This window comes from Colletotrichum lupini, chromosome 5 (assembly GCF_023278565.1).
Source record: "Colletotrichum lupini chromosome 5, complete sequence".
In the NCBI taxonomy this organism is placed as follows: domain Eukaryota; kingdom Fungi; phylum Ascomycota; class Sordariomycetes; order Glomerellales; family Glomerellaceae; genus Colletotrichum; species Colletotrichum lupini.
Window position 1 is genome coordinate 1,460,417 of NC_064678.1, and position 12,382 is coordinate 1,472,798.

General features: G+C 41.1%; 2 protein-coding genes and 1 non-coding gene across 3 annotated transcripts; 2 read left to right on the top strand and 1 right to left on the bottom strand.

The window, feature by feature from the left end:
• Positions 1–748: 748 nt before the first annotated feature.
• On the top strand, positions 749–1,165 carry CLUP02_09841 (uncharacterized protein; the record flags this gene model as incomplete). Its single annotated transcript, XM_049288819.1, has 1 exon — positions 749–1,165. The coding sequence occupies one exon, from the start codon at positions 749–751 to the stop codon at positions 1,163–1,165; it is 417 nt and encodes a 138-aa protein (XP_049145963.1).
• A 283-nt stretch (positions 1,166–1,448) lies between these two features.
• On the bottom strand, positions 1,449–1,535 carry CLUP02_tRNA196. The gene has a single exon. It is a non-coding gene; the product is annotated as a tRNA-Glu (tRNA).
• A 503-nt stretch (positions 1,536–2,038) lies between these two features.
• CLUP02_09842 (heterokaryon incompatibility protein) lies at positions 2,039–6,177 on the top strand (the record flags this gene model as incomplete). The annotated part of the gene is made up of 3 exons (XM_049288820.1): positions 2,039–3,631; positions 3,845–3,887; positions 4,019–6,177. 3 exons carry the CDS (start codon positions 2,039–2,041, stop codon positions 6,175–6,177), a joined length of 3,795 nt encoding a protein of 1,264 aa, XP_049145964.1.
• Between the last annotated feature and the right edge of the window lie 6,205 nt (positions 6,178–12,382).

Genomic DNA, 12,382 nt, shown 5'->3' on the forward strand with positions numbered 1-12,382 from the left:
TAAGCAATTGCATATCATGTAGAAGGGAGGGGTAGAGGAGCGAAAGAAGAGATAACAACCCTCTTGAACCCCGGGGACTGATCCTACAGCGGCGAGGACCGGAACCACCTAAAGTGAACAAAGGTGGCGCTAGTTCATAGACGCGCTGTTTCTACAGCGCAGGTGCTTAGTTGACTGGCGATTGCTACAGGTACCAATTCCCAGTGAGCCTTGTTAACTGCCCAGTCTTTTCGGTAACTATGGGTTGTGCGGTGCTTGGCATAGTGGGATGTGTGCCTACCTTCTTCATGTGGCTAGAATATTCATCCCCTGTTCAATCGGGGTCAGCCAGTCAAGAGAAAGAGAAGTGAGTCTAGCTAGGAGCGAATGGCTTCATTACTTCATGTGAGATTTACGCATGCCGTGTTTGGTATGAAAGGTGTGAATTCGAGCCGAAGGAACGGAACGAAGGATTGTTGACTGTCACGTTGGCGGCGTGTATTCCGGATTTGTACTCTGCGGGCGTATTGTTCCTCGTGCTGCATTTCGTTAACGCAAGGGGTGCTTACGACTGTCACATCGTGAGTGGTGATCCAGACAGGCCGGAAGAAGGACTAGAGAGAGGGGAAATGTAGACTTGAAAAAGGCATATAATATTGATTCTATCTTGATTGACAGTCGTAACACCATCACTATATTACCGTGCCCAAGATCAGCCCCGTTGCTTTGAGACTTAGTATCATCGCCGTTCTTCTCGTTCTACATCAAAATGCGTGTCCAAACCCTTCTTACCACTGTCGCCGCTTGCGCTTCGTTGGCTTACGCCGCGCCGGTTGCCGTTGAGGCATACGGCCCTCCCCTCAACCCTCACATTCCGGCCGTTGAGTCCAAGAGAGAAAACACGATCGAAGCCTATGGTCCTCCCGTCAACCCTCATATCATCTCGAAGAAAGATGCCGTCGAGGCTTACGGCCCTCCTACCAACCCTCATATCATCTCAAAGAAGGACTCAGTTGTTGAAGCTTACGGCCCTCCTCTGAACCCGCATATTCCCGCCGTTGATACCAAGAGAGACGCGGTCGAAGCTTACGGTCCTCCCACGAACCCTCACATCATCTCCAAGAAGGATACTGTTGTCGATGCATACGGCCCGCCGACAAACCCGCACATTATTTCCAAAGAGTAGGGAAATCGAGAGGAAGTTTTGTACGGAGAAGCAGAAGCAAGGCAACGGCTCGTGACAGCATGGGACAAACATCTATGGATTTTGTTGGCTGTATTACGGCAAAGAGTGTGCTTGGAGACATTGAACAGACAGTCTGAAGTATCAATAAAAAGTTGCGAAGCCGAAAATGGAGCCCTCAACCCAACGTCCTCAGGACATCAGAGTCTGGGACTTGTGAATGTAACGCCCATTTTGGCACTTATTGCCTCAAGACAAAACTTTATTTACCGCAAAAGCAAACGATTTCCGAAACCGAGAATCGAACTCGGGGCTATGCCTAACCTCTCAAAGAAATGAGAGGGCATCATGTTGGCCACTACACCATATCGGATGTTGATACCTTCAGCCTGAAGAATTTGCACTATGACGGTAGGGTACGTTGTGGTTCTGCCCTAAACGAGTAATGTCGATGCAGATTCTCTGTCCTTAGACACCCCACATTCAGGGGAGCTGTCGGGTAGATCTGCCTGGGCTGACCCTGCTTAACTGCACAAGGGTCAACGTGCTTAAGGCCTAGCACGCTAAAAACATTGAACTCACCCTTGCTGGATCTAGAGCTAAGTACAGTGAGTGGTAAGTCGATCTCCACATTAGTCAAGAAGTCGAGGACGATTGAGCAAACGCTTCTCATTCGAATGGCACTTGAATGCGATTCGCTGATGTCGGCGTCCGTGCTATGACGACACCAAAGCTTCTCCTCAGTGCCGCGACCTGCACTTCGCAACACTACGTCTGACATTGAGCCAAAAATGAGGGTTCGCCGATGACTCTTTCAGACAGAGATCGATTTCCATCTCCCACCAACCGACGCAAGGCCCCAATTGCAGTTTTCAAATGGGTGACATGATTCCAGAGAGCACCCGGCCAGTTCGGACCATGGTAGTCGGCGACTCCATGTCTCAAGGCCGTGAAGGGGACTTTGCATGGCGATATAGGCTATGGCAGTGGCTCACAGAAGAGAAGATCAACTTTGAATTTGTTGGTCCGTATGAAGGAACAAAGACTCCGGATCAACCTCGTCCACCGCAACCACCGGCTCTGAAAGACGACCCGCTACCAGCACCTGACATGCCAATAGACCATGGCGGCTATGCTGCAGGCGTGCACTTCAACTCTCACCACTTCTCAGTTTGGGGTCGCCAAGCAACACAGTGTAAAGACCTCATCGAGGAGCAGGTGGCGCGATTCAGGCCTGACTATCTGCTTGTTATGCTTGGCTTCAACGACATGGGCTGGGGTGTCGCAGATGCCGAAAATACTCTCGGTGCCATGAAGAAACTCGTGGATAATGCACGCACTGCGAAATCAGATATCAACTTCGCTCTTGCTGACGTACCGATGCGGACGCCAATTGATGGGGCAGAGAAACTTCCTGCCATGGTGGAAGAGTACAACCAGCTTCTACGAACATCAGTGCCAAAGTGGTCATCCTCTGAGTCTCCGGTTGAGTTGGTGGAGGTCCGGCGTGGATACCATTGTTCCCAAGGAAGTTACGATGGATTACATCCAAATGCTTTGGGCGAATTTCAGATTGCAAGAGCCTTCTCTCGGACTTTGTCCCGAAAGTTTCGCATTGGAACCCAAGATCTCACTATTCCACAAGAGATCCCACAAAGACCGACGCCAGTGCCGGCGAATGTTGTCGCGGAAGCAGTTCCCTACGGAATTTGTGTTAAATGGAATCCGGTATACGGCGCTATCGGCTATGATGTCAGAATTCGCAATGATGACAACCTGCCATGGAAGGAGTCGAGAACAGATGTTGCCCAGTACAACTCGACGTGGACCCAAGAAGGGCAGGAGTATCAGTACCAAGTCCGGACCTTTAATGGAGAGGGCCTTAGGTCCGCCTGGTCTCATACGGTCTCAGCAACTGCTCACCCGAAAACAGCCCCGGGGCCTAGGAAGATAATCACCAAACCTGACCTGTATCAGGTCCTTGTCAAATGGGAAGAGCCTCAGGGGCAAATCGAAGTGGACCGATACGAGATCATCCTCGTAGACCTCTCATTACCGGGATCTTTTCCGACTGCTATGGCGCTGAGAGAGACTGCGACAACATTCACCGACCTATCGGCAGGCCATCGGTATGGGTTGGCGATCAGTACTTGGACAAACTACGGAGGTGGTGTTCCGGCAGGAGGCCGGAGCTTCATTGCTGGCAACGGCAAGCCACCGACTCCGACTCAGCTCCAAGTTGAGGTTCAGAATTCCATCACCGTGCACCTAAAGTGGGAAGAGTCGAAGGGCGCAGCGGGATATCGCGTGTGGGTGCGGAACCTAGTCGAGAGATCGGACTTCGAAGAAGACGGAGAAACTGAATTTGCGGAATATGGTATTGCATTTCTGATGCCAGGCGCTTGGAACTTTGAGTTTTGTGTTTCTGCATACAACGGAAGCCTTGAGTCGGAGAGATCAGGCAGCATTGTTCCACTTAATAGAGGCGACATAGAATCTCGGTGAGGCGCAATGCTGCCTAGCCGAGGTGGGTTGGAAGCTATCACTGGACGCCTGGTTTTTAGCGCTTATTTCGGTTTCAGATTTTGAGCTCTGCATATGCAGATAGCTTGAAAAGAATTGAGGCGTGTAACCGGCCGGCTAGGTTTATGACCTGACTTTGGTTTTCCGACCGATCTTCAGATCTTCTGGGTCAACTTTCTCGAAAAGCATCAACGCGAACCCAGTACCTCATTAAGATGGCAGTTCAGATAGTGCCGATCTCCCTAGAGCACGCTCTTAAAAAACGCTCCGGGAGAGGTACGAAACCAGAATCGTTTGATTTCTTTCACGTACTCGGAACAACAGGATGCTCAGTCCAGTGCGCCATTTTCGATTCATGGAGCACGTTATCCCGAGCGGGCACAGCGAAACTGAGGGCAGAACATGACAACTTTACTAAGCACGGGAAGAAAAAGGTTGCTCGAGGAAAGTCTTTCACGTATGAGGACTTGAATCACTCAGCCCAAAATGGCTGTGGGAGCTGCAAGGCTCTGAACACTATGTTCGATAGCGCACTTACCAAGAATTTTGGTCCAATTGCCCCCTCTACGACATTCCGCTGGACGGGAAAATTCAGTGGCACTCTAGAAATGGATGCTCCCGATGGCAAAGTGTACTATGTCAGACTTTTCAACGTGGCGGGGTCCAGCAATGTCTTTCGCCGATTACAATCGACCAACGGCGTGGCCGGGGATACCTCTTCCGATCTAAGCTTGCAGAGAATTCGGACTTGGATCAATGACTGCGAACTACACAACAAATGTGGCACGGGAAAAGACATGAAATTGCCTACGAGGCTCGTTGATGTGTCTCAGCCCGGAGACAGACTTGGAGTCCATCTAGTAGTTACATCTGGACAAATAGGCACATACATGTGTCTGAGCCACTGCTGGGGAAAGATCAAGATCAAATGCAAAACGGAAACCGACAATCTGAAAAGACAACTGGAGTCAATACCTTGGTCTTTGCTTCCACCCAGCTTCCAACAGGCAGTCGAGATCACGAGGAAGCTCGGGGTCCGCTATCTCTGGATTGACTCACTTTGCATCATCCAAGATGACAAGATAGATTGGGAGAAAGAGGCAGCTCAGATGGTCAACGTGTACCGCAACTCATACGCCACAATTGCCGTAAGCTGGTCTCATGATTCTGAGGGAGGCTGCTACTCAAAGACAATTCCAAGCCAGTTCTTTCAGATCACTACTGAATTTGGCGACGAATTCAGACTCGCCTTGATAACCGGTGAAAAGCGGGACGAAATGTCGGAATACGCCAGGGTACAAGAGTATTTCCCCCTTTTCAACAGGGCTTGGTGTCTTCAGGAACGTCTCCTCTCGCGGCGGATCATCCATTGCAACTATGGAGAAATGGCATTTGACTGTGCCAGCGGGTACTCATGCCAGTGCGGAGGAGAGCAACACCAGAATTGGCACAATTTGATACGGTTCTCCGGCACATATATACCGCTACGATCTCGGTCGAAGTACCTGGCACTGCTGAATAACCCTATGACAACTTCAATAACCGCCATCGCCACAAAGAGTGGGAAAATCGATCCTTATGAGAGATGGCACCGCGTTATCGGCGAGTATACCTGCCTCAATCTTACGTTCACTGGAGATATGCTCCCGGCACTTTCAGGCCTTGCTCATGAGACTGCTGAAGTGACAAATGATACCTATCTGGCTGGTATGTGGAAGAATAATCTTGAACAGGACCTCATGTGGCGCGTTGTTACTGTGGCGGATTGGAAGAAGCAACGCGCGAAGATACTAAAACGAGGATGGATCGCCCCGACTTGGTCTTGGGCATCCACAGGAAGTGGCTGCAAAGTAGACTATCCTACATTTCAGAATGCCGAGTTATTGGACTACAAGACTCCCGGGATTATGGAAACAGCCCAGATAAGCTGTTCACCTTCTGGGGCTGACCTCTATGGCTCGGTGTCCTTTGGCTTCCTGACAGCGGTGATAAAGCGCCTGTCTATCATGATACAGCGACCGTGCTCACACTGGGATCGGAAGCGACGTTGGACAAATTGGATATACGGCAGGTATCTGCTTTATGCCCGGGAAGACAAGCGAGAGTTTCGGGAAGAATGTGCGCCTGTGACTGGTGAGGCACCACTTGAGTTTGGGACTGCGGAATCGGAGGTATGGGTTGACCCTTCAGTTGAGCGAATGAATTCCTGCTTCATACGCAATAGCCGACCTGAAGAATTCCCGGAATTGTGTAGGCATTGCACCTTTCTTCCTGCTGAGTTGATCTACATCAAAGGTTATGGTTTGGGCAGCAGGAATGTACGGACAAAAGGCACACGGGATTCTTTTCTTATTGTTGCCAAGGACGCGACAAGTTCTTACATCAGAGTAGGGTTATTGGAGGTTATTTGCGATGATTGGGCTGAAAGGCAGATCTGGTATCGAAACGTCTGGGCAGCTGCAAAGCCCGAGACATCGATCACAATCTACTGATCCATAAGTATTGAGACATCCATTACTTTGTTTTTGACATAATTCCGAATCACGGATGAGATCATACTGTAACTGTTAGTATCCCTATTACAGGGTGGTTGGTTCGAACCGTAGTTAACGAAGAGATTAATTAAACTATATAAATATCTGCGTAGTAGGTATAAAAAGGAGGTTCTAACTATAAGTTAAGCTAGCTATGATAATTATAAATAGGGCCCCTAATTAGCCCCTACGTAGTTAGCTATATACCGCGGTCGAATTAGACTTCTAATCCGATACTAACTTTCTCTTTTTTTTATTAATTTAACCGCTACGGTTAGAGGTATAATTCGACCTCGGGCCCGTTTACTAAGTCGTCTCCTTTTCCCCCTTTTCTCTACTCTTTTTATATAACCTATCCCTCTATTTATATAATAACTTTTCTACTACTTACGAATTACTCTAATCCCTTATTTAGTACTACTTTTATAAAAGCGTTTATAAAGTTATTTTTATTATTAATCTAACGGATCTCGAGTATCTCGCGCCTTTTATACGATTACTTAAGGGCTATAATATTAATTATAAGCCTCTTTTCCTTTATCGTTCCTAATTTAACGAGGTATTTATATAATAAGTAGGAATTTATATAAATAATTATTAAAATAGGTAGAAGGCTAATTCGATCGGTAATCTTTTTTAGCGTTATTAAAATCGCGTAGGAGAGGTTAACGCCGTTAATTATATTATAAACCTCTAACGCTAATATATTTCTTATTACCCGCTTATTTTTAGTTAATAAGTAGTAGATTATATTACTATATATAATAAATTCGCTCTTACTTATACTCTCGTTAGCTAGGATAATAATATACCCTAATTACGAAATAAGGTCGTTATTATTTATAAATAACCTATTAACAAAGACGTAGAGCTTACTAGTCGTAAGGTTAATTAGGTAATAGATAAGACCTCGATCGAAATTCGTTTATTATTATTTAAGCTATTTATTAAGTACCTCGACGTTTTGTTCGGTTAGATCTATAGCCTATGCTACCCTAACGTAGTTAAAAGTCGCCTTAAGCTAATAAATACTTATAATATATACCCCTCGCGCAAGCTTAGCCTTATACCGCTTTTTAATATTAGTTATATTTAGATCGACGAGGTTAATCTTCTTACTCTACCCCTTTTATTAAAAAACGATAGTTTCCCTTTTAATTATAAGAATCCCGCCGTTAAATACTAAAGGGGTGTTTATTATAAGGACCTCTTTTAGCTTTATTATAAAGCCCGCTTTCTAAAGCTCCTTATTCTTTTTTTTTATAAAATTAATATTATATAGGCCTAATATATCGTCGGTTTATATTCTAACGATCCTAAATTAGTTACCTTTATACTCCGTAACTAATAAGCACGGGTCGTACGTAGAGGTAACTATTAATAGTTAATTAATATAAAAATCGTAATAAGTAGCCTACTAATAGGTGCCCGATTCTGCGAGCCTATATAGTAGCTTAAGTACTTTAATAATCGTACCTTCTAAGTACTTACTAGCTATTTCCTTTAGTAAATAGGCTAGGATTTTCCTTATAAGCCCTGTGGCCGATTGGGTATAGGCCTAGGTAATATTATAGCTCTAAATCTCGTATCCCTTCTTCTATAGCGATACTATTAGTACTATTATTAATCGTTAGCTATAGCGCTATATAGTAGGCGATTATATAAGTAGCGTCGCCTTTTTAATATTACCGTATTCTTAAATTACGTATCTAGACTTCTTGTACAGCTAGGGTGTTCCTTTTTTTTTAATCTTATGAACTATTCGTAATTTAAATATATAGAGGTTTGTATATTTTTCTAAGTCGTATAAGATAAATCGATAAACCCCTCGATTGCGAAGAGTGTTTACTTTAATAAGATCTAATCCCTTATACGGCTTTTTAGTAGTTATAATTATGCCTTTTTTACGTAATTTAACCGCTAGCTCGAAATCGGCTTTCTTTTTTACTATATAAAAGGTATTAATTACCTCGTTATTAATAATAAATTGCCGCGTTAGGGCTTGCCGTCGTGGTCTTTTGTAACGTCTTACTAGTAGTATTAGTGCCCTTTTAGTAATATCCTCTTCCTCGTCGTTTATTAGTACTACTACGACGATTTCGTTAAGGATAATTTCCTATGCCTCTATTACGGGTTATATAGTTTCCCCTAGCTCTTCTTCTTCTTATAGGTTAGAAATTACCTCGTTAGGATTTATATAGTACGGTCTAACTACCGTAATTAACACTTCGAGTAGCTAGTTACGATCTTTTATAACTATATAAGAGCGCTCGTTAACGGAAATTAACTTATATAGCCCAGCCTATTATTAAGTAATTTCGCGCTATACTTATATATCCGAATTTAGTAATATATCTAAATTATCCCCTATATCGGGCCTATTGCGTATAGTAATTACCTCGTTAACTTACCTTTTTATACTTACCTCGCGCAGTGCCCGTATTACTTTTTTAATTACTCGGGCTCGTTAGCTTATACTTAGCGACGGTAGCGAGGCTAAGGTCGTTCTTAAATATACTCTAAATATTCATAGCGTTAATATAAGTCCGTTAGGCCTTATAATATCGTTATAGTATTTAAGTACTATTTAGAGGCATTCGTCGTTAGTAGAATCCGGATTTTCTTTTTTAATAATTCTAAACGCCCTTTTTAACTATTAATATACCCTCTCTACCTTTTTAATACTATAGTGCGCTTTAACGGGTACGACTTTTAGCTATATACCGTAGGCCGTCGTATTATTTCTAAATTTTACTAACTTAAAGCTAGTACTAGCGTTAGTTCTAATACTATTTAGTAGTCCCTAGTATATATCGATCTAGCTTTTTCGTAAGGCTACTTATACTATCTTTACTTATAAATCCCGGAGGAATTGCCCTACTTAGAAAGATATAGCTACGTCGATTATATATAGTACTAGCTAACTATTTAAATAGAAAATATTAACGACTATTTCTTAGTTAAAGTTAAGCTTATTACGTAATTTAAACTTAAATCTGCGTAGGCTCTGCGCATTTATTTAGCATTAGTAATATACTTTTATTAACTACTTTAGCGCCCCTATTTTAATATTATTATTACTTAATTACTTTAAGAAGTTATATAGCCTCGTAACCGACGGGTACCCAAATCTCCGGTATAATCTTCTAAGCTCACTTTTTATTAAGTAATTAATCGACTTCGTATTATTAATAAGCTTTATAAACGCATACCCCTATCGTCGTTCGACTATTTCGAAGTGCTTACCGCTAGAGATTCTATTCCTCGTGTTATTAAATATAATACCTAGTTAATCTATATCTTTTAAACATAAGAGAAATAGGGTATTAATAAGTAAAATATAAAAAGTTATCGTTCTAAAGTGCGTTTTTATTTTTATTATACCTAGGGCGACGATTTCCTTACCTAGGCCGAAACTAATCCTTATAATACCTACTATTAACGTATTAAACGTTATTAGCGCAATCTTTTATAGCGCTTAGAATTACCCTTTTTTTCTAATTAACTATTACGATACCTTAGTATCTAAGATAATCTTATAGAAATTATCTAGGCCGTACTTTTCGCTCGTATAGAATACTTATACGAGCTTAGTATTTAAGGGATCTAAGTAATATAAAAAGGACCCCTCTAGCTACCCCTAGATTTACTTAGTACTATGTTCTTTTTTTTTAAATATTAAGAGAAATAGCGTTTTCTCTTTAATCGTTAAGAGAATAGGCTTTAGCCTTATTAAATTCGCCTTTTTAACTACCTCTATATCCGTTATTTAAGGGACCTTCCCTTACTATTTATAAATAAAAGCCTATTTATTAAGAGCTTTTGCTACTCTCTATTCGTTTAGCCTCGTATATCCTCTAAAAGTTAATAGGGTAAAAAAAGAGTAGTTAATATCGTCGATTTCGTTATAATCTAATTCGTTAGTATAGGGGGTAAGATCTTCTTTATTTTCCGAATCTCCTATAGGGGGTATATACTTTAGGCCGCTATTTTAGCTACCGTCGCTAGGTTCTATACCCCCGGATCTACCCTTATATATAATAAGGAATTAGTTAAACTAACGAGGGCTAGTTTTACTATCTATTACCCTCGACTTTTTATACTATTTATATAATTTAGTACGCTCTTCCTCGGAGTAGTTACTTAATTAATATTTATCTTTTTTATAAATATAGTATTACTTCTTTTATTACCCTATTTATAAATTAAATCTCTATTTATTTAACGAATCTGGGCCTCCTTACTAGCGATTACCGTATCTAGCCTCTTTTCTTTTTTTATTATACGTTCGATTAACCTAATATTATTAATAAGGGCCGTCGTATACTTAGAAGTAGGTTTAGTATGGTATTCTTATTTTAATATTAAAGCTAGATCTTAGCCTCGAGTAGAGCGTCTCGTAGTCTTCGGGTGCTTAGTATAAGGTAATCTTTGTTTTTAATATACGCTAGACTACGGTATAAAAATATCTAACTTTCCGCTCGTTTATCCCCTTATTTAGCTAGGTTTTCGCTAGCTTATCGATTCGATCGATAAGCTCTTTAAGGATCTCTACTCGCGATTTACCCTCTATTATCCTAGCTATTAATATAAAAAAAATCGCTCGTAGCTTAGATAGGAGCTCTAGGTTCTTATTATAGGTCTTAAAGTAGCTTCGGATTGCGTTAATTATACTAAGAAAGTCGTTTCGATCGAGATTACGTACCGCTTCGTAATAATAATCGGAGGCTTTACTTATAAGTATAATATTAATTACTAAATAGTACTAGTATTCCCTAATTCCGACTTTTTTATAATAATCGTAAAATATCGTTAGGGTTTTTTATAAGACCTTATACTTCCCCCTAGAATATAATTTCTCTTTTAAGAAGATCTTTTTAAAGTCTATAAATTACCTCGTATTTACTATTAGATTTTTAGTATTTATATACGAACCCTGCGTCGCTACGTATTATTAATAACTTGGGGTCGTTTACTTCTTTTTTTATTAGCTAATCGGCGCCGAATTTCGTATTAGTAACGGTAACGAGTTATAGATCGAAATAGGTAGAATTATTAATTATCGTACTTTTAGCACTATATTTTGCCCCGGTATATCTTTTTGTAATAATAGATTTCCGTTAGTAATTATAGGGAGGAAATCTAGGTCGTTTACCCTTTTTTTAAATTCGTTAAAGCGATTATACGCTCTATCGACCTATGCTTAGTTCTATAGTACGAATTCCTTTTTTATAATTATCGCTATTAGTATTTCGTATAGCTCTTATAATTATAATTGCGCTAGTAATACCCCTTGCCCATAAAAGAATTTATTAACTACTTTCGTAATTCTTAGGCTTGCGCTCGCGAACTATTCGTTTAGCTAATAACTAAGGTCGTTTACGATTTTATAAAATAGGGGTTACCCCTATAGCCCCTTTTTCTTATAAACCTTAGTTAAATAGATTAATATTACGTTAATTTGCTTACCGTTAGGCTAGTTTACGATTCTATATATCCACGTCCCCTAATAATCCGGGTTAATATTTACTTATTTATAAGGGATTAGGATTCTATTTAGGATCGGGTTTCGTCCTCTTCTTTTTTACCCTAACTCGCTAAGGGGCGTACTCTAGCTTATACTTATATTAGTAATTACTAGCGTATTTAATCTTAACGGGGATATATCTAATTTACGCACTAGTCGTAGTAAATCCGTACTTTTATTACTTAACGAATTTATTAAGGTCTAGGAGATTCCCGCTTCCTCTCGCCGTCTCGCTACTACTCTCGTTTTTATTATTTTTAGCGATTATTACTACCTTTTTAAATCGCTAGCTATCGTACTTACTAAGATCCTCTTTTTTATTTAGTAAAAAAGGGTAGGTTTTAGTAGTTCTTTTTAATAATAGTAATAGTAGACGTTTATATTATTATAAGAAAATATAGTAATTAGTCTCGGGATCTTTACTAATTACTAATTTCCGCTATCCCGTATACTTCTAGCCTCCTAAGCCTCGTACTCTCTATAATCTCTAAATAGCTTCCTTCCTTAACCTACCTCTTTTAGGGCAGTATTCCGTAGGAATAGTCGAAAGTAGACGCTAGGTAGCTTATAAAGGAGCTATATAGGCTATTAAGAACCGTATAGGCCGTTAAGTATAGTTAATAAAGTTAAGCCCTC